Below are 22,207 nucleotides of genomic sequence, written 5' to 3'. Positions count from 1 at the left end.
TGTGGAGGTGACCACCCTGGCCCCTGCCATTCCCAGGCGCTAGCAGTGTGGACATGAGCACCATCATTCCTGCTTGAAATGGCAGTCAGTGTTGAGGGTTAAATTAGATAATATGCATTGTGCTTGGCTTGTCTCCTGGAAGGGAGCCCTCAGTGAAGGGAAGCTATTGTTGCTGTTACCAAAGGAAGAGTTGTTACTGTAGTTGCTGGACCCAGAAGACTTCAACGCTCAACATCCTGTAATTTCTAAGTGTGCCTGGTACTTGAGATTCCGAGTCTCTAGTGTGCAGAAGTGATGACTGTGGTCTCTGTTCAATTAGAAGAATGAGGATACTGTGTTATATCCAGTGTGATGCGGGTACATATCTGTGTATTCATTCATTCATCCTGTTGAGTGATGTCTGCTCACACCAGGCCCTGTTCGGAGTGCAGAACACAACAGACAGAAGTCCAGGCCAGCTCTCCTGGAGCTTCCATCCAAGTAGAGGGATGAGATGGATGGTGTGTAAGTGAATAAATAATTAAGTGATTCCACATACTGCTAAGTGCAAGACATAAAACAAGACAAGCTGAGGGCATTTCAGTGGGGGTAGCCTTATAGCTTGAGTGGTCAGGAAGGGTCTCTAAGGACAGGACATTTGAGCTGATACCTGAATGATGAAAAAGCCAGGTTCCAGGCAGAAAGGGGAGCAAGAGAAGAGGCCCTGAGGTTGGGTTTCCAATGAGGAAGAAAGACCTGCGTGCCTGTGGCATTGATGAGTGATGGGAATCCAGGAACCTGAGCTGGGGGTGCAGGAGGCAGGGAGGTATTTCTGAACATGCTACATCTACCCAGGTTCTGCGTTCAGGCTCAGCATCTACCTCCTTTAGGGGGCTTCTTCAAGTCTGGATTCTGGATCCCACCCAGACTCCTGCATCAGAGTCTCCAAAGGGGTCTCTTGGGGGGTCCTCTGTGCTGCAGGCTTCGGAGCCACTGATGGAGAGCCCTGCCTCCAGGTGCCACCCCTGCTCTTGGGCTGCAAGCTCTTGGTGAAACCTGCTCACCTGGAGCCATGCTTTCCTTCAGGTGGTGTTGATCAATGCCATCAAAGATGTGGCCAAGGCCCTTTCAGATCTCATCGGTGCTACCAAAGGAGCTGCCAGCAAGCCTGCCGACGACCCCTCCATGTACCAACTCAAGGGGGCCGCCAAGGTAGAGTGGAGCCCCAACTAGGGGCAGGGTGCTGACCCGGGGGAGGGGAGGTGCGGTAAGGAGAGGTGCATACTCATACTCATGCACTGAGCTCCTTTCTCACAAGAGAGGTGCTGTTGCTCATAGCATTGGATCCAGAGCTAAAACCGCCTGTCAGCCCTCAGCACACTCCCTGTTTTCTCTCGGCCTCTCCTCCCACGCAGGTGATGGTGACCAATGTCACCTCCCTCCTCAAGACTGTGAAGGCAGTGGAGGACGAGGCCACCCGGGGCACACGGGCGCTTGAGGCCACTATCGAGTACATGAAGCAAGAGCTCACGGTAAGGAGACACTGGTCACCTCCCTCAGTCCCCATGACCCACAACTGACCTCAGTGCAGCTTCTCTGAGATTTTGAGCACAAAGAGCCTTTACCTGGTGCACCTGAGCTAGGGAGGCCCACCTTCAAGATTGGCTAGGATCCGCTTATCGTTGTAGTTAAATGAATTGAAATGTATCATTTGTGATTATTTGAGTTTAATTCCACTAAGACTGCGGCATGAAACAAAAGCATTACAGAAGAGTCCTGGCAGATGGAAAATTCAGTGTGGCTGTTTGCATTCGCCTTGGGTTTAAATGATGTGTACAGTGTGCAGCCACACACAGCCTCTCTTGATGCCTGTTGCCATCAGCAACAGCACACGCCACACACTGCTGCACAGACGGGTTTGGGAGTCTGCTTTTCGCTATTAGGAAAATCTCAATGCCTTTACCTGGGTCGCGGCCCCGTAAACCCAACTTCCTCTGTGTGAGGTGGCTGATCTCAGATGCTGACCCTGGATTTGCTCTTGCCTTGTTCCAGAGCCAAGCTGTCGTGGTGTTGCTGTGGTTATCTCCTATTCTTTTCATCCACAGATGTGTATTGACTCATCCTAATCCCTAGGAGTAGAAATAGGCTGAAAATGAGTAGTTTCAAACTGAGGTTTCTTCTTAATAGGAGATCTGATCACAGATTCAAATCCCCTTATGGAAGTGGGTATGGTGGACCTATCTTTGTTTCCAGTTGTTCTGCATCCATAGAGGGTCACCTGCGAAGGCCACAAGCCCCCAAGGGCAGCAGAAGAGACCAGTGAATCTATTGGCTTGTGATGGTAAAGCCTCAGTTTCTCTTGTCCTGTTTTTAATGAATCCAGCCTTGATTGCTGTTATGCTTACTTCTCACACAAAGAAGAAACTAAAAAATATAGGCGGGAGTCCTCCCTTTGGCTCAATGGGTTAAGGACCCAAAGTAGTGTCCGTGAGGATGAGGGTTTGATCCCTGGCCTTGCTTAGTGGGTTAAAGGATCTGGCCTTGCCATGAGCTGTGGTGTAGATCACAGATGCAGCTTGGATCCAGTGTTGCTGTGGTTGTGGTGTAGGCCTGCAGCTGCAGCTCTGACTCAACCCTTAGCCCGGGAGCTTCCATGTGCTGCAGGTGCAGCCCGAAAAAGAGAAAAGAAAAAGAGAAATACAGGCGGTATCCTTAAGCACTGCTGCCTGGCACTTGCCTGCTTGCATGGGCTGGGGATTTCTTACCAAATGTCTGGACATGTTCTGACAGGTATGGGTGGGCCTAATGGTAGCACTGGTAGAGATTTGAAATGTGTAGCTTTCCTGGGATATATGTGGTCAACCTAAGTATACCAATGTGGCTTAGAATTGATCCAGATTGTGCGTTTCTGTGGGCATAGGACGTTTCTAAAGGAGCACATGCACTGAGACCCACATTAGCATGGAGGGCCTTGTCCACGCTCCTTGTGCTGCAGCACTCAAGATGGTCTTGGTGGCCTGATTGCGGCTGTTCCTTTGTAGGGGGATAGTGATGTTCGTTGCTATGTGGGTCCTCCCTGGCGCCTCAAGGACGACTTCCCCACTGAAATGTGGCTGCCCAGGGCTGAAGACAGAGCAGCCCTACCTGGTTTGGGAGTGCTATGTTCAGGGACAGGCATCACTCACAGCAGAGCCAAGGCAGTTGGGCCAGATGCAGAAACGGCTGACTTGAGTGGCAGGTGGAACTTTAAAGTGGGATTTTCACTTACCATGGTTAATTTATTGCAGCTTCTCTAAAGGTGTGTGTGTGTGTTATTCAATAATTCAGTGTCACCGTGGCACACTCGACTTGAACGCCTCCACACAATTATGCGGTTATATTTGTAAGACAGGCTAAGAATAGAAGAAATTGAATGCTTCGTTTCCCCCAGCCCCACACCCTCTTAAAGAGAGAGAGCCGAGTTCAGAGCTGTGCATCCAGGTCAGTCCTGCCCTAGGAAGCAGCACCGGGCTATGGAATCTCTGGGAGCTCTGCCGAAGCACCAGCACGGATGAAACAGAACTGGAAGACAGCCACTCCCCTGGGAGTTTATACTTACTGAGCGTCAGTCTCTGTGGGCGAATGGGTTAATGCTGTAGGTCCTTCCCCACATTGTTCCCCTGAATGCCGAGTACAGGTGTGTGCGGCTTATCCAAGCTGGGATCTTGAAAGCAAGAGTGATATTACTGTACTCAAATTAAATTTCTCATTTCCTGCCACTCAATGGTTTCTTCCCGTGGCTGGCTCAGTTTTCAGACCCGTAGCCCGGTAAGAGAAGCGTATGTTCTTTTTGTCCTTCTCTTTCAGCTCTTCAATTTCTAACTTCCAGGTATTCCAGTCAAAAGAGGTACCTGAAAAGACATCGTCACCTGAAGAGTCGATCCGGATGACCAAAGGCATCACCATGGCAACAGCCAAAGCCGTGGCAGCTGGGAACTCGTGTCGACAGGAGGACGTGATCGCCACCGCCAATCTGAGCCGAAAGGCCGTGTCAGATATGCTGACGGCCTGCAAGGTAAGGGCTTTGGTGTGATTTGGAGTGGGAGGGTTGTGTTCCGATGTGGTTGAGCTGTTAGGTTCTGTATAGAGAGGGGGAGGGCCTGGCCCCACGTGGAAGGGAGCAGCTCAGTACCTGAACCTCTGCGTTAGAAAGCACACTGCAGGCAGGTGTGCCTGTCAGCTCATGGGAAGCAACTCCCTGGGGGGCAGTTTTGGGGTTAAGAGGGCACGGAGTTGGCCTGCTGACTTACCCTCCCACTGTACCTCCCAGCATCTCTGGAATAGGCAGGAAGCCTTCCTCCGGGGGACGTGGTGGGGGCCACCCTGGCAGTGGTAAAGAGGAACTGTGGCATTTTGCTCCAGGCCCTCCAAAGGAAAACCACACCCCTGCTAGCCTGCACCCTTGTCCACCTCCATAGGTCAGCGTTCTGTACAAGGGGGCTGAGCAAGTGAGTCAGAGGAACAAAACAGAATATCTGGGAGCTGTCTTTTTCAAGTTCTTCTAATCTTTGGGGAGTCAGTGGGGGCAGCTACCCTGAGCCAGTGCTCAGGAAGAGAGCTGGGGAGACCTGAGTTTGATGACCTTCACTTATTTTTTAATAATTAAGCCCTAAGAGTACCCCCAGCCCCCCGTCTCCCCTTGAGCAGCCCCACTCTAGGCTTTGCCCCTTCTAGGGACAGCCGTGTCCCTGGGACCCTGGCCTCTCCTCAGTGATGGATGGATAACCCCTTGCCCTGTGATTAGGTGTTGCTGAATCAAGAAGAGGAAAAGCAGCTGGTGAGCTTGAGGTCCTCAGGAACAAGGCCCTCCTTTGGGGGGGGAATGAGTTGTAGGGAAAGCTATGCAAGGTCCAGTGATGGCTTCTCTGTTCCTCAGCAGGGGTAAGACAGGCTGGCTGCTGTTGGGTAGAGGGACGGTGAGGCAGCCAGGCTAAAGGGATGGGTGTGCAAAGGTTTGGCGGGAAATAGCACCACATTTCTTGTTTTTCCATGTGTGGCAGAGGGTAGAGTGTGGGGAATAACAGTCAGCAGGGAGGAGAAGAGGGTGGCAAGAAGGCAGTGCCACTGTCATGAGGACCTTGTGGTGCTGGGCCAGGGAGTTTAGACTCACCCGAGGCCACAGTATAGTTTTGATGTACTCAATGGAATCCACCCCTGCAGAGGTGATGACTCGCAAAGGGGTTACAGCCTCAATCAGAACGGTATTTACCCAGCAAGATATGGCCTGAATGCCATCCTGGTGTAACTGCAGGGCACCTCGGGGTTTGGGACAGGCTGGTCTGTGTATTCTGTCACTAGATCCTAGATGGGAAGAGTTTTGGGAATTCTCCTAATTTGGCGGATGATGAAACAGGCTTAGAGAGATGAGGTGGTGAGACCAAGGTCACAGAGCTATTTACAATCAGAACCAGACCTGAAAGTATGTCTTCTGAGTTCAGGGCCAGTGTCTTTCAGCTGCCTGTGGCCTCCCAACCCTAGAGCTCACGGTCACTGTGTTTGATGAGTGCATGTACTTTTATCTCCATGTCATTGCACAAAAGGGGGAAATGGAACAGACTAAGATAGAAATGGAAGGCAGCTCCAATTTTCAGGTCTCGTTCTTTACAACACTCCCTTGTTTTCAGGGGAGGAGGTTAAGGGTTAGAGTATGGGTGCCATGGCCCAGCCTGAATCAGGCCATCCTGATTTTAAGGAACAAAAGAACAGCCAGAACTTCACACACTAACACCAGACTTGATGGCAGGTGTCACTACCGAGACCCAAGGGCTTCCTGACACTTATATTCCCTTTGCTCTCCTGTATTCCCCATACCTTTGCAGAAAGGAAATGAGGCAGTTTACCAGAAAGGGGGTGCAATAAGAGTGTATAAAAACCAGGGAGGCCGAGTGGTGGGTTAAGAAGGAGCCTTTCTGTGCCAAGCACGTGGCCATGTGGCCACAGGTGAGCAGCGCCCCTGGGGCAGAGCAGCCAGGAATGAGATGGAGGTGCAGCAGGACAGGTACGGACTCATAAGACAGGGAGGATTACACTGATTGCTCCAGTGGGGCACAGACTTCCCTAGACCCTAAGTTAATTCCACTATTCATTTCTGGTCTTACTTTCATGTGCATGTGTCTACATCAGATACAATTGAATATGTCCAGTTATAAGTAATGTTATATGACTATTTCTGTGTTACTGTAAGTCATTGTAACTGACTCTTTAATGACCACAAAATACTCTGTTAATGAGTATACTTTCTCCCTTACATCAGATATTTAGATTGTCAGCATTTTTTTTTTTTTAATCGTCAACTTGACTGCAGTGAACATCTTTGGGCATGTCTGTTTTTTCTCTGCTTTGGATAATATCCTTAGTCAAGACTCCCCCCAAAATTAGTGGGTCAAATGGTTTGCCATTCTAATTGTTGCTAGATTGCCCTCCCAAAGGTTAAAGCCAGTGGCAGTGGCGAGCCAGCAGTCACCATCAGGCCCTGCATAGCTCTCGGTGCGGGTGCAGTTATCTACTGCAGGTGACATTGAGGAATGCCCCAGCCCTTGTCTTCCCCACGTGGTCTCATCACACCAGACATAGGCTCTGTTCCCACACTGGGAGACACAAGGGAGCAAGACTGATTAAAACATAGGAGCGGTTAAAGGCATGGCCCCATTACTCAGCTGAGTAAAACCAGGCTCGTAAATGACAGATGCTGGCCACTCAAGTCAGCCCCACTCCTTCTAGGTTGCATTGGGGTGCGGGGTGGGAAGAGATAAAGGGAGGTGTTCCCAGGTGCTCTGCTCAGTGGCCCCCAGTCCCAGGGAGAGGGACCGACTGGAAGGAGCACAGCAGCAGATCACTCTTCCCCTTCTGCCTTGACTTTTATCCTAATGTGTGATTTGTGTTTGTCTCTGTTTGTGATTTCTTTGCACCTTTCTGTTTTTTGTATTCTTGTAAGCCCCCTCCAGTTCTTTCCAGAGTGGGGTTGTAGGAAGAGGAAGGACAAAATGGGGAAGGTTGCCAGACTAAGCAAAGAAAAAACAGGCTACCCCAGATGGAGACTACAGGTTTTCATTGTCCATTCGAATTTCAAATGTAACTGGATGTTCTGTAGTTCATTGGCAGCCCCGTGACTGGGTGTGCCAGCTCAAGTGATAGGTCATGAATGACTCAAGTCAGCAGATCACAAGTACAGGAAAAAAGGGCCAGATGCTGTGTTAACATATGTCCTCATTTGCTTATCTTGACATGTATCATGTGAGATGAGTTATTTGGGGCACCTCTGAGGATACTGGGAAGCTCGCTGTCTGTAGGTTCCCAGGAGCCAGTGGTTCAGTTGGGAGACTTACTGCAGTGTGGTCAGGCAGGGAGCAGGGACTTGTGAACAGAGAGGGGTCTTTGGGACACTTTGTATTGCTAGAGAGAGGCAGGCAGAGGCTGGGACAGTACACCTCCTGCTGTAAGCCCTGGTTTTTTTAGCGCATATGGAATTTCTTACCTTTCCTTGAAAGATAGGGAGGGAGGAGGCGCAATGAGAAAGGAAGGAAAGAGGGGCCAGATTTACTTGCTTCTGTCTGGCCCCTGGGCACCAGAAACAGCAAGACACAAAATGTCGTTGGAGATCCTGCAGTGGAGACAGGTGGGAGGTCACAGGAGAACGTGAGGGAGGACCCCTCCTCTGTCACTCAAAGTAAGGCAGAAGGAGTTCCAGAATCCAGGTCTCCTGCCTCTGGGTCCCTGGCTGCACAGCCCTGCTGGACAGGTGACCCTCCCCCCCACCCCGCCGCCCAGCCGCCTAGTCCACTTGCCACCTGGCTCTTCCCATTTTAAGATGTCGACATTCTTTTCTCTCTCCAGCAAGCATCCTATCACCCTGATGTCAGCGAGGAGGTGCGCAGCAGAGCCTTGCGGTACGGGACAGAGTGCACCCTCGGCTATCTAGACCTTCTGGAGCACGTCTTGGTGGTGAGGAAGGGCATGGGCTGGGCTGGAGCTGGGGAAGAGCTGATCCGGGTGCAGAGAGTCTCTTCCTCAGGAAAGCCCCTCTTAGAACATTGCACAGGTTCCACTTGCAAGGCTGGGACTAGATTGAGCCAAACAGCCTCTGGCATCGATGGCACTGCTCCAGCACACGAGATCCAAGTGTAGCCTGGAGGGAGGTGCACTTCGAATCCAGGAGAGCCTGGCTCTCACGTTGCACCAAAGAGGCAAGACTAGCGGGGAAGAGAGGTGGGTAGGCAGAGTGAGAGGCCAAGCAGGTGGTCACCACTGTAAAAGGGCCAGGAGGTCTTGCTAGGAAGAACCCCGGTCTACCCCGCAAGGACCAGGAAGGCTCCTGAAAGAGCCAGATCAGCCTCTGTGACAAGTTAGAAGCATCACCAGTGCTGCAGGAAACCTACTGGCCTCTCATGACATCCTCCAATGCTCAAGCAAGTGGTTTAAATCCCGGTGAGAATGACACTTCCTTTCCTTTGATGGCTTCCCACCAGCCTGTTGTACCCACGAGGAGCTGGGTTAAGAAGGCTGGAATGGAAGGCACACCCAGGAGCTCTGGCTGAGCTCACATTTGCTGTGTGCTTCATTGCAATCCTCCTGAAAGATGTAGGTCCTGGCTGAGGGGAGGTGCAGGGTTCTGGCAACATCGCCCACATAGCTTCCTAAGTGGGGTTCTCCCCCACACCCATTTCTCCTTGTCTCTCTGTCATGCTTTCTTTTTCGTCTTGTTTATTTGATGCTGGAATCCTATTGCTTATGTGAGAGGTCCTCTCTTCACCCCTTTCCTTCAGTTCCATGTCTTGGTTAAACCATATTTCCCCCCGACACCCTGCCTGCACCTGTGCTGTGTTGACTATTGACCCGTTGTCTGTAGGTCCAGGCCTCTGCGCACCTGTGCTCTTGATGAGCCATTCAGTGAGAATGTCACTGCGTAGGGGATCACTGGCAGCAGCATCTGTGCCACATCCACAAAGCTAGATGGAAATGTGCGAGGAGAGGAGCAGAGAAAAGACAGGAGGCGCCCTGGTAGATGCAGAGCCTGACTCCCAGACACTAGGAAAGGGTGAAAGGTGGCTTGAGGTCAAGGAGACCCCACAAGGGTTCCCTTTGCCTTGTCCCCTGGGGCAAACTTCTCAAGACCAGTTCTGGCCCCTGCCCTTCCTCACAGGTCAGAAACTCCTCTCCTCAGTTTGAGCTGCCTTTGTATAGAGAAGGGAAACCAGAGACCTTCACTCCACTGAATGCCTTCTGGGCTGCTGCCCCCTTTCCATCCAGCCTCATGGATTTGGTAGAGACGCTGCTGCCAGTGGTCCCCTATGCAGTGACATTCTCACTGAATGGCTCACCAAGAGCACAGGTGCACATCAGCCCTAGTGATCATCAGTGGATTCTTCAGAAGCAAGAAGAAGGGCACATATTGTAGGGGGACACCACCTCACGTGTGGTTCGGGAGGCTTATTGTGGGGCCAGAGGTTGGCAGTAGGGGGAGGGGTCACGCCCTTCTTCTTCTGGACCCAGCCAGCGATTTCACTTCACAGCCAGGGGTGTTTCCCTGACTCATTTCTGTCACGAGTATTTACCTGGTATCTTCCTGGTATTTATCAAAGAAACAGACTCTGAAACCTAGGGTGTTTACCAACCTCATTTGGTCAATTATGTGGTGGTTGATGTGTCTGTTAAAAGCCTGCCACCTGAAATTTTTTTCATCTTTCTGTATAGCTATTGTCACTGTAACCCATAATTATGATAGAAATATAAACCTCCTGTTTCTCCATAGTTGTTTTGAGGTTTAGGGTGTGAAGGACACTGGTGCTAAAATGAAAGCCTTAATAGGAAGAAAAGCTAAGTGACATTAAAACTTTTACTCAACATGCAAAATTTGTCTCATCTTTTGCAAGAAGCATGCTTTGCCTTCTCATGGTGACCACTGCTCATGGTTCTGATGTCCAAGGAAGCAAGCATGAAATTGTATCTTGTATTTATCCATATATTTATTTTTGTCCCTTTAAAGACCCTCCACATACTCTTTGAAGGGTATTTTCCAATAAAAATACCAAACGAGACCACTGTGAGCTGTGACTGTTAGGACAGAGCTGATAAGAGACTCACCAAGAAATGAGGGACATGGAGATGCACAAACGTGGATACTTGTGTTCACCTCTGAGGGAACTTAGACAATGAAAGCCAAGTGGCCAGTGTAAAGAGGACCTCAGATTTATGTGGAAATTACCTTTAGGGGAGATGAAAAGAGTACTAAGATTGGAGGATGATGATTTAAAAAGCAAATAAAAAATAGTAAAGATTTATACACATACACATACACACATACCCCCTGTGCCCCATACCCTATCCTGCCCTCCTCCTCAGTCACTGGTCTTTGCGAGAGTACATGTCATCAGATGACCGCAGTATCGCCCTCCTGGAAAGAAAGTCAACCTGCAGTGAAACTCTAACAGGAGCGCTTAGGACGGTCCTCCTGGATCACTGTAAAGCTGACTTCTTGTCTTATTTGACCAAAGAGAATTAGTAGGGTTTCTGAAAGCTGATGAAAGACCAGATAATTGTATAATTTTTATAAAAGGGAAAAGAGAAAAATAGAAATTACGGTCTGGAGAAAGTGTCTGCAATTTAAGCGAATAAACTGAGGTCACTTTCAGGTGGTACGAGGAGGTTTAGCCATGTTTAGTGGCTGCTTTTCTTAAATTTAGACACGTGAAAATGCAGGAAAATTATGCTCCTTTAGCCTCGCTCAGTTCAAATATTCTAGAGCCAAGGGTTCTTCACCTTTTTTGGCTGGTTCGTATATTTTAGTTTTACTTTAAAAAAAAAAATTTTACAAATCAGTAAACCATATCAACATTCTTGTATCTACCATCTATAATTAATTTTGTTAATTAATGTTTTGTCCTATTTGGTACATACCTTATTTTTTAAAGAAATGTATCAATAATAATTAATTTTGTATCCTTTACTGCTTCTATTCTCCATTTTTCTTTTACCTATCATGATTCCTTAGCTTTTGTGGATCCTGGGCCCTCTTGAGCTGAAAGCCCAGCACATTTCCTGCCCCCTCCCGAGAAACATCAGCACACAAATGAGAAATGTCCCTTAAACTTTTAACAGAGGTTCCAAATGCCTGGCTAGATCCTTGTGGAATTTGGAGACTCCAGTTCAGGAAACCCCCCTGGGGGATTTCTTCCTTCCTTCTTTTCTTGTCTTTCTTTTCTTTTCTTGTCTTGTCTTGTCTTTTCTTTCCTTCCTTCCTAACTTCCTTCCTTCCTTCCTTCCTTCTTTTCTCCCTCTCTCCCTCCCTTTCTCTCTGTTTTCCTTTCTTTCTAGAATCTAGTTAGCAGTCAGCAAACAATGGGGTCTCATTTAGACAGAGCCCTGTCCTTTCTGCCCTGGGAGCTGGTTTTGAGGCTTTGAACTTGGGTGTGCCCATTTGAGCCACGTTGGCCTTTTGCATTTGCTATTGGCTGGTTTGTCATGAAGGATTTGTACTGCAGGGCAAGAGGCAGCCACTTGTGCAGCAACCACAGTTCAACATTGCTGCCTACCCACAATATGATATCTTTGACAGGGTTGAAATTACCCTCGCTTCCAATAGCAGCACTTTAATTGGGTTCCGTCTGTTACCTGCTATTAGAAATCATGTTGACTTAATTGCAGAATAAAAATAGAACTCCGTTGCTCCTGCCTTATCTAAATAGGGTGCTTGACTGTGGGCTGTTCCTTTTCTGAGAGCCAGAGTATATACAGAAGCGGTTTTCTCACTCCATCAAGGCTCTGATTTTAAAGCCAGAAATCCTTCACCACTTCAATCCATTCTGATGATTTAAGTGAATCTCCCCACCACACCCTTCACTTTTGTTTCAGCTTTGTTGAGGCATAACTAACACACAATAAACACATATTTAGAGTATACAACTTGAGTATCAGTATCTAAATACATCTGTGAAAGCATCACCACAATCGAAATAATGAATGTATCCGTTACTCCTCAAAATTTGCAGGCAATCACTGATGTGTTTTTTGTTGTTATAGATTTGTTTGCATTTTCTAGACTTTTATATAAAAGGAATCATCTCGTGTGTACTCGCTGGCTTCTTCCACTCAGCATCACTATTTTCAACTCTATCCACACTGTTCTGTGTACCAATAATTTGTCCCCTTTTATTGCTAAGTAGTAGTCCATCGTAGGGATATGTCATAATTATTCATCTCTTCACCTGTTGATGGACATTTGGTTTGTTTCCAGGTTTGACTGTTACACATAAAAGCTGCAAGGTCTTTCTGCTTATCTGTGTTCATTTAACTTGGATAAATACTTAGAAGTAGAATATTTACATTATAGGGTAGGTATAGTTTTAACTTCTTAGGGAACTATAAAATTCTTCTTTAAAGTGGTTATTTTCATCAGCAGTATATGAGAGTTCCAATTTCTCCATGTCCTTGTGAGCACTTAGAATGCTTAGTCTGGGGAGTTCCCACTGTGGTGCAGTGGGTTAATGATCCAGCTTGTCTCTTTGGAGGCACTGGTTTGATCCCTTGCCTGGCTTAGGGGGTTAAGGATCCAGCATTGCTGCAGCTGTGGCATAGGCCACAGCTCTGGCTTGGATTCGATCCCTGGCCTAAAGGATCGATGCCAAGGAAGAAAAAAAAAGAATGGTTCGTCTTTTTAATTTTAGCCATTCTAGTGGGTATGTGGTAGTATTTTGTTGTGGTTTTAATTTACAACCTTGAGTATTTTTTATGTTCTTGTTGGCTTCTGTATGTCTTACACGAAGTGTCTATTCAGATCTTTTGCACATTTTTACTGGGTTTTTGTCTTGTTATTGAAGTTATAGAGTTCTTTATGTTTTCTAGATGTGAGTTCTTTGTTGTGTTGATAAAAAATAATAGTCAATCTAAAAAATGAAAAATTTTATTTGATCCAACCTGAGAATTATAACCTGGGAGACTGTGTCTCCAAGAACCCTTACAACTGTTTTGAAGAGATAAGGTGAGGAGTCTGTCTCTATGTGATTTTGGCCAAGGGGGTTTGTGCAACTGAGCACAAATGTCGGGAGAAGGTTGCTACTTGTCACAAGGCACAGGCCTCTCAGTTAATGGTTTTAGTGCTCTTCTAAGTATGGGGAGATGCCTGAATCCAGGCTCCTTTTTTAAAAAACCTCCTGAAAATATCTAATTCTCTGAGGGCCAGTTCTCTCAGTTTTCCCAGGGTGCAGAATCCCTCATCTTGATCTTTGCCCTGAATTTCGTTCAGGGTGTTTTGTAGGGCGGGGCAGTGACGACAGTGGGTAATGAGTGATTCTTAAAGAACTGGATCGTGGGCAACACCCTTTATTTTACAACCCCTTCCCTTTTAGTGTTAATTTCTACCAAACTTTAGAGGGCATTTTATGACCAATTCCATCCACGGCACTAGGACTGCTTGTTCTCACATCAGACGAGGGTTTTGTTAAGAGGCCACTCAGTGTGCTACTACTGGACTAGCCCTGTTAACGCAGCCCAAGACCTGTCTTACTAGTCTGTTATGGTCCCGGAAACGGTTCCCTCTTGTTGTTTCTTCCCATATCTAGAGTTACATGTTCCAGGGCAAAGATCAGCATGAGGGACTCTGTGCTCTGGGAAAATTGACAGAACTGGCCCTCAGAGAATTATATATTTTCAGGAGGTTTTAAAAAAGGGTTTCCATTGATCTCATGGAACTCTTTATTTGGCCCATCGTTTCAAGTCACCTAATTAATTTATCTGGGGCTCAATCACACATTTGATAAGTTAGGAGACAGTGATCTTGTAAAACAGGCAGAATACAGGTAATATAGCTAGTGACGTTAATAAGGGCGTAAGTGTTAAGCTAAGAATTTCCACTAGGTGATGCCCAGTATCTCCCCAGGTCCTCTGACCAGTCTGTTCTGCCTCAGTTGCTATCTTTAAGGGAAATCATGTATTGACATTGTACATAAAGTTCTCCAAAGATGTTTGCATGTACAAGGCGAGTGGCGAGTGGCGGGTCATCCTGACCCTTACAGGATTGAGAAAGGAATGTTATCTTCTAAAGAATTCCATGACTAGCATTAGAAGGAGGAAAGCTGATCTTTATGGTTGAGCAGGTATTTCTGCTGTCAGGGAGATCTGGTTAATGCAGATGCACAGTGTACACTAGAGCGGTGAAAAGGCCCAAGGGTAGAGAAAAGGTTTCATCTTTAAATTTTTCTTTTCTTGCCTTAAAATGTGAATTTTTATCATTAGTCAGATATATTTTCTGCAAATAGTTTCTCTTAGGGTGTTGTTTTTTCTTTTTTCTTTTAATTAATTAATTAATTAATTTTTTTGTCTTTTTAGGGCCGCACCCGTGGCATATGGAGGTTCCTAGGCTAGGGGTCCAATCGGAGCTGTAGCCACCAGCCTATGCCAGAACCATAGCAATGCAGGATCTGAGCCACTTCTGCAGTCTACACCACAGCTCACGGCAACTCCGGATCCTTAACTCACTGAGTGAGGAGGTCAGGGATCGAACCCGCATCCTCAGGGATGCTCATCGGGTTCATTAACTGCTGAGCCACGACGGGAACTCCGGGTGCTGTATTTTCATAACAGTGTCTTGGGTGGAAGAGACAAATGTATATTAAAAAAAGAAAGAAAATGACAGCAATGCAGAGAGTTGAGAAAACCAAGGGAAAAAAAGCGCAACTAGAACTTGAATATGAAAGTAAAACTAAAATATATCTTACTTCTAAAAAAGTAAACATTAGGATGCACTGAATGTTTGTTTGCAAATTATTTTCTCAAATTATTTTCAGGATTATATTCCAGTCTGGAGGAGGAAAAATAATTTTCTCTCTACCCTTCTGAGTTCTTGCCTAAGACCCCAGGTAGTAAGACAGATTAATAAGAGAAAAACAAACAAAAGTTCATTCACATGGTACTTCATGGATAAATGGAAGATACCCAGAGGGAAAAATGAGCAATTTCCAAGGTGGCTTAAGCCACCCACTTAAATACCACCTTCAGGCAAAGAAAAGAAAGGTGTGGTAGAGGGAGGCTGGTTATGGGAGATGGTGAGGGAAAGCAGTTAACAAGGATAACATAAATCAGAGCCTTCCTCATTGATAAGATTGTCTGGTGAAGTTCCCATCATGGCTCAGCAGTTAATGATCCCTACTAGGATCCATGAGGTTGCAGGTTTGATCCCTGGCCTCACTCAGTGGGTTAAGGATCTGGTGTTGCCATGAGCTGTGGTGTAGGTCACAGACTCAGATCCCAAGTTGCTATGGCTCTGAGTAGACTGGAGGCTACGGCACCAATTGGACCAAAAGACAAAAAGCAAAAAAAAAAAAAAGATTGTCTTGTGACTTTGAGTCAACCTTCTCTTCTCTTCCTGGTAGAGACAGAGACGGCCTTACAAATGGTGATTTCTTTTATAAATGTAAATTTTCCTTTCGTAAGGGTAACTTCCTGCTTGCAGAGCATCCCCTGTATCTGCTCAAAACAGTCTATATGCCAAAGAAGCATGTTTTGGGGCGACTTACTCTGTTACCCTTTCCAGCTTCCTTGTTTGTCTTTCATTTACCTGCCTGGTTGGTCCTCTTCTTAACAAGCTTACTGAGATATGACTGGCATATGACAAATTTTACCCAGTTAAGGCATACAATTCATTGGTCTTCACTTGTGCGACTATCACTATAATAAAATTTTAGACCATTCTCATCGCTCGCTTAGCAGTCATGCCTCATTCCCTTCACCCTCACCCCTAGCCCAAGGCAAACACTAATCTCTTTCTGCCTCTTTGGATTGCCTGTTCTGGACATTTCATATAAACAGAGTTTTACAGCATGTGGGCTTTTCCATTGGCTTCTTTCACTTAGCGTAATGTTTTTAAGTTCTCGAGCACAAACTTGAGTTCATGCTTCTTAAAGTTTAAAGCATAATTTATGTGTTTTGTCCCCTATTTAAGAAACTAAGATTACTAAGGATATTTTTTCTATACAGTTTTAATTCTTACATTCCATTTTATACTCCATTTCTAGTTTCATCTATTCATATGATATGGGAAAGGGTCAGGTTCATTTTCTTACATATGACTATCCAATTGTTCCAGCATCATTTTTTGAAAAAATTATCCTGTCCTCATAGAACTAAAGGTGGTTTAGAACCTTTAATGAAAATCAGTTGACCATATCTGTGAATCTAGCTCTGGACTCTTCTGCTCCATGGATCTGTATGTGTGTGTAATAGCATCATGTTGTCTGCAGCTTTATAATGACTCTTGATATCAGATATTCTAAGACATACAGATTTGTTCTTTTTCAAAATGGTTTTAGCTGTTCTAGGTCCTTTTCATTTTGTATACATTTTTGGGGTTTTTTTAGGGCCACCACCCACGGCATATGAAGGTTCTCAGGCTAGGGGTCAAAATGGAGCTACAGCTGCTGGCCTATGCCACAGCCACAGCAACACCACATCCAAGCTGCATCTGCGACCTACACCACAGCTCATGGCAACGCTGGATCCTTAACCCACTGATCAAGGCCAGGGATCAAACCCACATCCTCATGGATCCTATTTGGGTTCGTTAACTGCTAAACCATGACGGGAATTCCTATATACATTTTTGAATCATCTTCTAAGTATCTTTAAAAAAAAAAGCCTGTTGGGATTTTGACTGAGATTATGGGGAGATTTGAAAATAATTGCTATCTTAGTAGTTTTCTAATCCATGAAAATGGTGTATCTCTCCATTTATTTAATATATTCAGCAACGTTTATAGTTTCTAGTTTTCACATCTTGCATATCTGTTGTCAGATTTAACACTAGGTATTTCATGATTTTTTATGCTTTATATATGTTATTGCTTTTTAAAAAAATTAATTCTCAATTATTTTACTTTTAATATATTGAAATATAATTGGTGTTTGTATATTGACCTTATGTCCTTTGCTAACCTCATTCTAGCTTTTTTTTATACAAATGCTTTAGAAATGTCTACATAGACATTCGTGTTGTTTCTTTATTTTTTATTATGATTGATTTACAATGTTGTGTCAGTTTCTGTCACATTCTTTTTCTCACATTATCCTCCATCATGTCCCATCACATGTGATTAGATACACAGTTCCCTGTGCTATACAGCAGGATCTCATTGCCCATCCACTCCAAATGCAAGAGTTTTCATCTTCTAGCCTCAGATTCCCATCATGTTATTTCTGAACAAAGACAGTTGACAATTTTACTTCTCCCTTTCCATCTGCATGCCATTTTTTTTTTCTTGTCTTATTGCACTGGCTAGGAATCATAGTATGATATTGATAGAAGCGTAAGGACAAATATCCTTACCTTATTCTTGGTCTAGGGGGAAAGTATTCAGTCTTGCACCATTTACTTCGAGTCTCCCCCATCATATCTTTGACTCCTTGCTTGTTCATGTTTGTGTTGACCATTGTAGAAAAACTAAATAGCAAAATCTGTGGATTCCTTAGTTCTTTAGTCCCTGAGCCATAACCACTATTCACCTGGTGGCCTTACAACATGTATTGTTTGAGAGAAATATAGTACAAGCTTTTTACAGTTAAGTGGTGGCAAATGCCCATTTGATCTAGAGTAGTGGTTCATAACTCTGGCTGCATATGAGGACCACCTGGAGAACTTTTAAAAGTTCAGGCGCCCAGACCATACATCTGACTGATTCCATCAGTAGCCCAGGTTTATACAATCTTTTCACATTTCTATAACAAAAGGACTGTTGCGCTCATTTAATAGATAAGTAAACTAACCCTTAGAAGACAAGTAACTGGACCATAGTTACTGAGGAACATTGATTCTAGAATCTACATTTAATTCAATTGCCTCCACACTGGCCGTGTTAGAAAAATAAAAGTCACCTAACCCCTCCCCTCTCTCTACCTCTCCATGGTTCTAGTACATTTTTTGGAACTAGTCGAGGATGCCATCATATTAGAAATTGTCTTCATTAGTGTATTGGTCTGTTTTTTTGCTCATTCATTCATTTGTTCACTCATTCACAGGTTTGTACTGAGTTAATATCTACATGGTAATATGTGTAGCTAGGTCCTAGGGTAGGAGAATGAGAACAACAGAGCAGCTAAAATCATAGAACAGTAGCAAATAGAAAATTTTGAAGATCACCAGAGGAAGAAGGGTATAGATGCCTGGGAAGTGATGCTGAAAATCCTTGATTAATCAGTTCAAGTGTATAACATACTGTCTTCTATGCACTGGTATGTCTTGAGCTGGTCAAAGTGTAACCCCATTAACCTTCCCCAACCCCAGGTTTTTTTTTTTTAACAAGGCTACTCTCAAAGTTCTCTCTCAGGGTTGGGGTCCAGAAGACATCTTTCTCTCTCTCTCTTTCTTCTGCTGCACCCACAGCATGTGGAAGTTCCCAGGCAAGGGGTCTAATCAGAGCTACAGCTGCCAGCCTATGCCACAGCCACAGCAACACAGGATCCAAGCTGCATCTGCAACTGACACCACAGCTCATGGCAATGCCGGATCCTTAACCCACTGAGCGAGGCCAGGGATCAAACCCACACCCCCATGGATACTAGTTGGGTTCTTAACCCACTGAGCCACAATGGGAACTCTCCCAGAAGACATCTTTTCCAGACTCTTGAGAGAGTACAATACCTGGCCAGGTGAAAAGGGTATGGGACACCAAGAAGGGAATTAACATTTAATGAATGCCTGCCATGGTCCAGGTGTTTTGCAAGATCCTTCTCTGTTCCATTTGATTTTTATGCCAGTCCTGAGGAGTAGGCGTTATCCCAGTTTTACAGATGAGAAAACAGGTTCTGAGGAGTTCAGTCATTTGCCCAGTGCCACAAACCAGGAATAGGTAAAGCCAGGTTTGTCTTTTGTCATTTTAGGCCACACCTACGGCATATGGAGGTTCCCAGGCTAGGGGTCTAATCGGAGCTATTGCTGCTGGCCTACACCACAGCCACAGTAATGCCAGATCTGAGCTGCATTTGTGACCTACACCACAGCTCACGGCAATGCCAGATCCTTAACCCACTGAACAAGGCCAGGGATCGAACTCTCAACCTTATGGTTACTAGTTGGATTCATTCCTGCTACGCCACGGTGGGAACACCAAAGCCATGTTTGAAACACAGATTTGTCCAATACCAAAGCCATGCTTTGTTCCCTACTCAGAGGCTCCAAACTCGTCCTTAGAGAGACAGCCATCATGCTGTCCTCCTGAATGTTTTAGCACTTCTAAACCTCAAGATGACCCCTGTGAAGCATGCGTAAAAGATGCAGAAAAACATGTTGGAAGAGGAATTTCAAGATTAGGGAGGAATAAGACAGTGTAAGGCAGGTGTAAGTCCATATGGTTGAGGATGGTGAGGAGCTCTCATTCCGTTTCTTAGTTCCATCCTTGAATGAATTTGAGAAGACATCAACTGGGGTGTCCTTTAATTTGGATGGAAGGACCTCCAGTATCTTTTTTTTTTTTTGGTCTTTTTGCCTTTTCTAGGGCTGCTCCTGCGGCATATGGAGGTTCGCAGGCTACGGGTCTAATCAGAGCTGAAGCTGCCGGCCTATGCCAGAGACACAGCAACTCGGGATCCAAGCCGCGTCTTCGACCCACACCACAGCTCACGGCAGTGCCGGATCCTTAACGCATTGCACGAGACCAGGGATTGAACCCTCGACCTCATGGTTCCTAGTCTGATTAGTTAACCCCTGAACCATGATGGGAACTCCCTCCAGTATCTTTTAACACCATAAAAAATGAAAAGCAAAAAACAAATTTAAAAAAATTTTAAACTACTTTTTAAAGAAGTAAAATCCTCAGGACTTCTCCTGGGAGAGCTTGTAGTCAGAACCCTGGAAATGGATTGCTCTTTCAGGAACAGCTCTCCTATGAGTTGGTAGTTGTTCTTGTGAGGATTTCATCCCCCATACTGAACCTCAGTCACATGTTTCTCCTGGTACCACATTTTCTCTTGTGACAAGCACCAGCTGACCGAAGCCTTGGCTTTTGTGTTCACTCAGAGCATTCTTACACCTTGGGTAATTTTCACGTGCATGTATTTGCTTGGCTACAAATAAAAGGACAAATAAGAACTTCACCTTCCTTATGATCTTAGCTCCCAACTTTTCATTTCTCATGAGAAAACTGAAAGGCCAGTGAGTCTTACTTGTTTCCCTCTAAGTTTCTGAAGTCACTTGGTGACAGAGTTGCAACTTCAAACCAGCATGTCCAACTCTGTGTCCACCAGCAAGAGTGGGCTTCCTGTCACAGTAGCTGCCATCTTCCTCATGTATTTGACTTGTTCTTTACCCGTAGATTCTTCAGAAACCAACCCCAGAACTCAAGCACCAGCTGGCTGCTTTCTCCAAGCGCGTGGCGGGCGCCGTGACTGAGCTCATCCAGGCGGCAGAGGCCATGAAAGGTAGGCTGGAGTCTCCCATGTTATCCTGTGAGGCCGTCCAGTACAGCGAACTGGGCAGAGAGAATGTGCAGCCAGCAGAGGCCCTTTCTTAGCAAATGCAATCAGAAGAAATACAGTGAGGAACTTTTTGTAAAAAGCAGGTGGGAGTAGAGTTAGACTTTAAAAGAAACATCCTCCTGAAAGAAGTCTTTTCTCTAGACTTTGCTTCAAGTGCTCTACTTAAATGGCATAATCTATCTAGAACTGCTCGCTTCTCTTTTAAGGCTCTTGCCATTCATTTTTATCTGTTTTCATTCATCAGAATACTTATTCAAATAATGCACTTCATGTTTGGAAACGGTGCCATCTGGGTACATTGTTTGCACACCCCTTCATGATTACATATTTGCAATCAACTCACTGGGGAGGGGTTCTCTCACCAACTTCCCTTTGAGTTGTGGTGAATGACTGTTCCCCATAAGTTCCCAGAAGAAGAGAAGGGCAAATCTTTGTGTGCTCAGCATAGTCTTGTCTCCTGAGGATGCTTAAATAAGTTATGTCAGAGTAAAGCGCAAGCTGGCCTTGGTCCATGAGATCTTGATGATTAAAACTATCCTTGTTGACTGCTTCTGGGGTAGGGCTGACTACACAACTGATTGAGAAAACCAGGATCAGACAGGTGCCCCCCTGCCCCCCAGCTGCTCTGGGCGAGAGCTGGAGAGAAGATCCCAGAGGCCACTGTGGCTGTTGGCTTAGAGAGTGCCCCTGCATGCAAATCCAGATGTCGTTTGTAATGAAGCCAGAGCCCTGCAGTCGGCAGCTACCAAGAATGACCCTCTTTGGACTGATTTTAGGAACAGAGTGGGTGGACCCAGAAGACCCAACCGTCATTGCAGAAACAGAATTACTGGGGGCCGCAGCATCCATTGAGGCTGCTGCTAAGAAGTTAGAGCAACTGAAGCCAAGAGCAAAACCAAAAGTGAGTGTCTCCGCATGGCTGCTTATCTGATGTTAGTTGGTCTTTCGGTGGGTGGGCTATGAAATAGAGCTAGGTGGGCTCCCTGCCTGTGGTTATACTAGCAAGCTGCAAACCTGTTCTGCCTGCCTAGCACCTTTTTATAGTGTATGGAAAAAACCCAAGGGTGGGTTTTTCAGGTTAACCACCCAGAAAAATGCCTTTGGGTATCCAGCGGAAGAATCCAGGCATTTATAATTTTGACTTTGTTCCACTATTACATAAAGCAGGTGTTGAATGTTTTCTATAGAAAGTCACTGTTCCTGAATATAAGATTGTCACCCTCCAATTTTCTGGTTTCGATAAGGCTTTTTACAGAGAAATAGCAATGCTGGGCCTCTCCTTTTCTTAAAATCAATAGAGGGCAATGTGAGCCTCCAAAGTGACCCAATAGCAAACTTTTTCAGTATATGCTGGAGACTTTGGTTAGCTGGTGTGTTTTCTCCATCTATGTCATCGAGATAAATGTTTAGAACTTAATAAGATCATGTGTACATGTTAAGAGAAAGTCATTTAAAAGAAAGAGATACTTATAAGATTGGGTTGTAGAGAGGCCAGTTACTGTATAAAAGGACGATGCCCTGGTGCTGTCCACGGGCAAAGCCCAACCATAAAGAAGCTGTAAACACACATACACACACAGGCAGACACACACACCTGTCCTCCCCAGGCAGGTTGTGGAACCAGAGGAGGCCTCTTTATCCTGCTATTCAAACAAGTCCCTGCTGCATCTATAACCTCACCTCCCTTCCAAGGGCCCACATACATTAGGAAGTAAAGTCTGGCTCTTCTTTTCAA

At 45.6% G+C, this 22,207-nt stretch overlaps 1 protein-coding gene across 14 annotated transcripts in view; it reads left to right on the top strand.

The window, feature by feature from the left end:
* The window catches only part of TLN2 (talin 2), a 472,001-nt gene that overhangs the window by 430,102 nt on the left and 19,692 nt on the right, over window positions 1-22,207 (top strand). For all 14 annotated transcript variants that reach the window (XM_021094283.1, XM_021094275.1, XM_021094269.1 and 11 more), the window contains 6 exons: window positions 1,066-1,191; window positions 1,395-1,511; window positions 3,848-4,033; window positions 7,852-7,959; window positions 20,310-20,415; window positions 21,249-21,373. In XM_021094283.1, coding sequence (XP_020949942.1) covers window positions 1,066-1,191; window positions 1,395-1,511; window positions 3,848-4,033; window positions 7,852-7,959; window positions 20,310-20,415; window positions 21,249-21,373 — 768 coding nt within the window. The remainder of the gene's footprint in view (window positions 1-1,065; window positions 1,192-1,394; window positions 1,512-3,847; window positions 4,034-7,851; window positions 7,960-20,309; window positions 20,416-21,248; window positions 21,374-22,207) is intronic.

Source organism: Sus scrofa, chromosome 1 (assembly GCF_000003025.6).
Source record: "Sus scrofa isolate TJ Tabasco breed Duroc chromosome 1, Sscrofa11.1, whole genome shotgun sequence".
Taxonomy (NCBI): domain Eukaryota; kingdom Metazoa; phylum Chordata; class Mammalia; order Artiodactyla; family Suidae; genus Sus; species Sus scrofa.
Note: the sequence above shows the minus strand (reverse complement) of the source record. Positions and strands in the feature narration are given on the sequence as shown.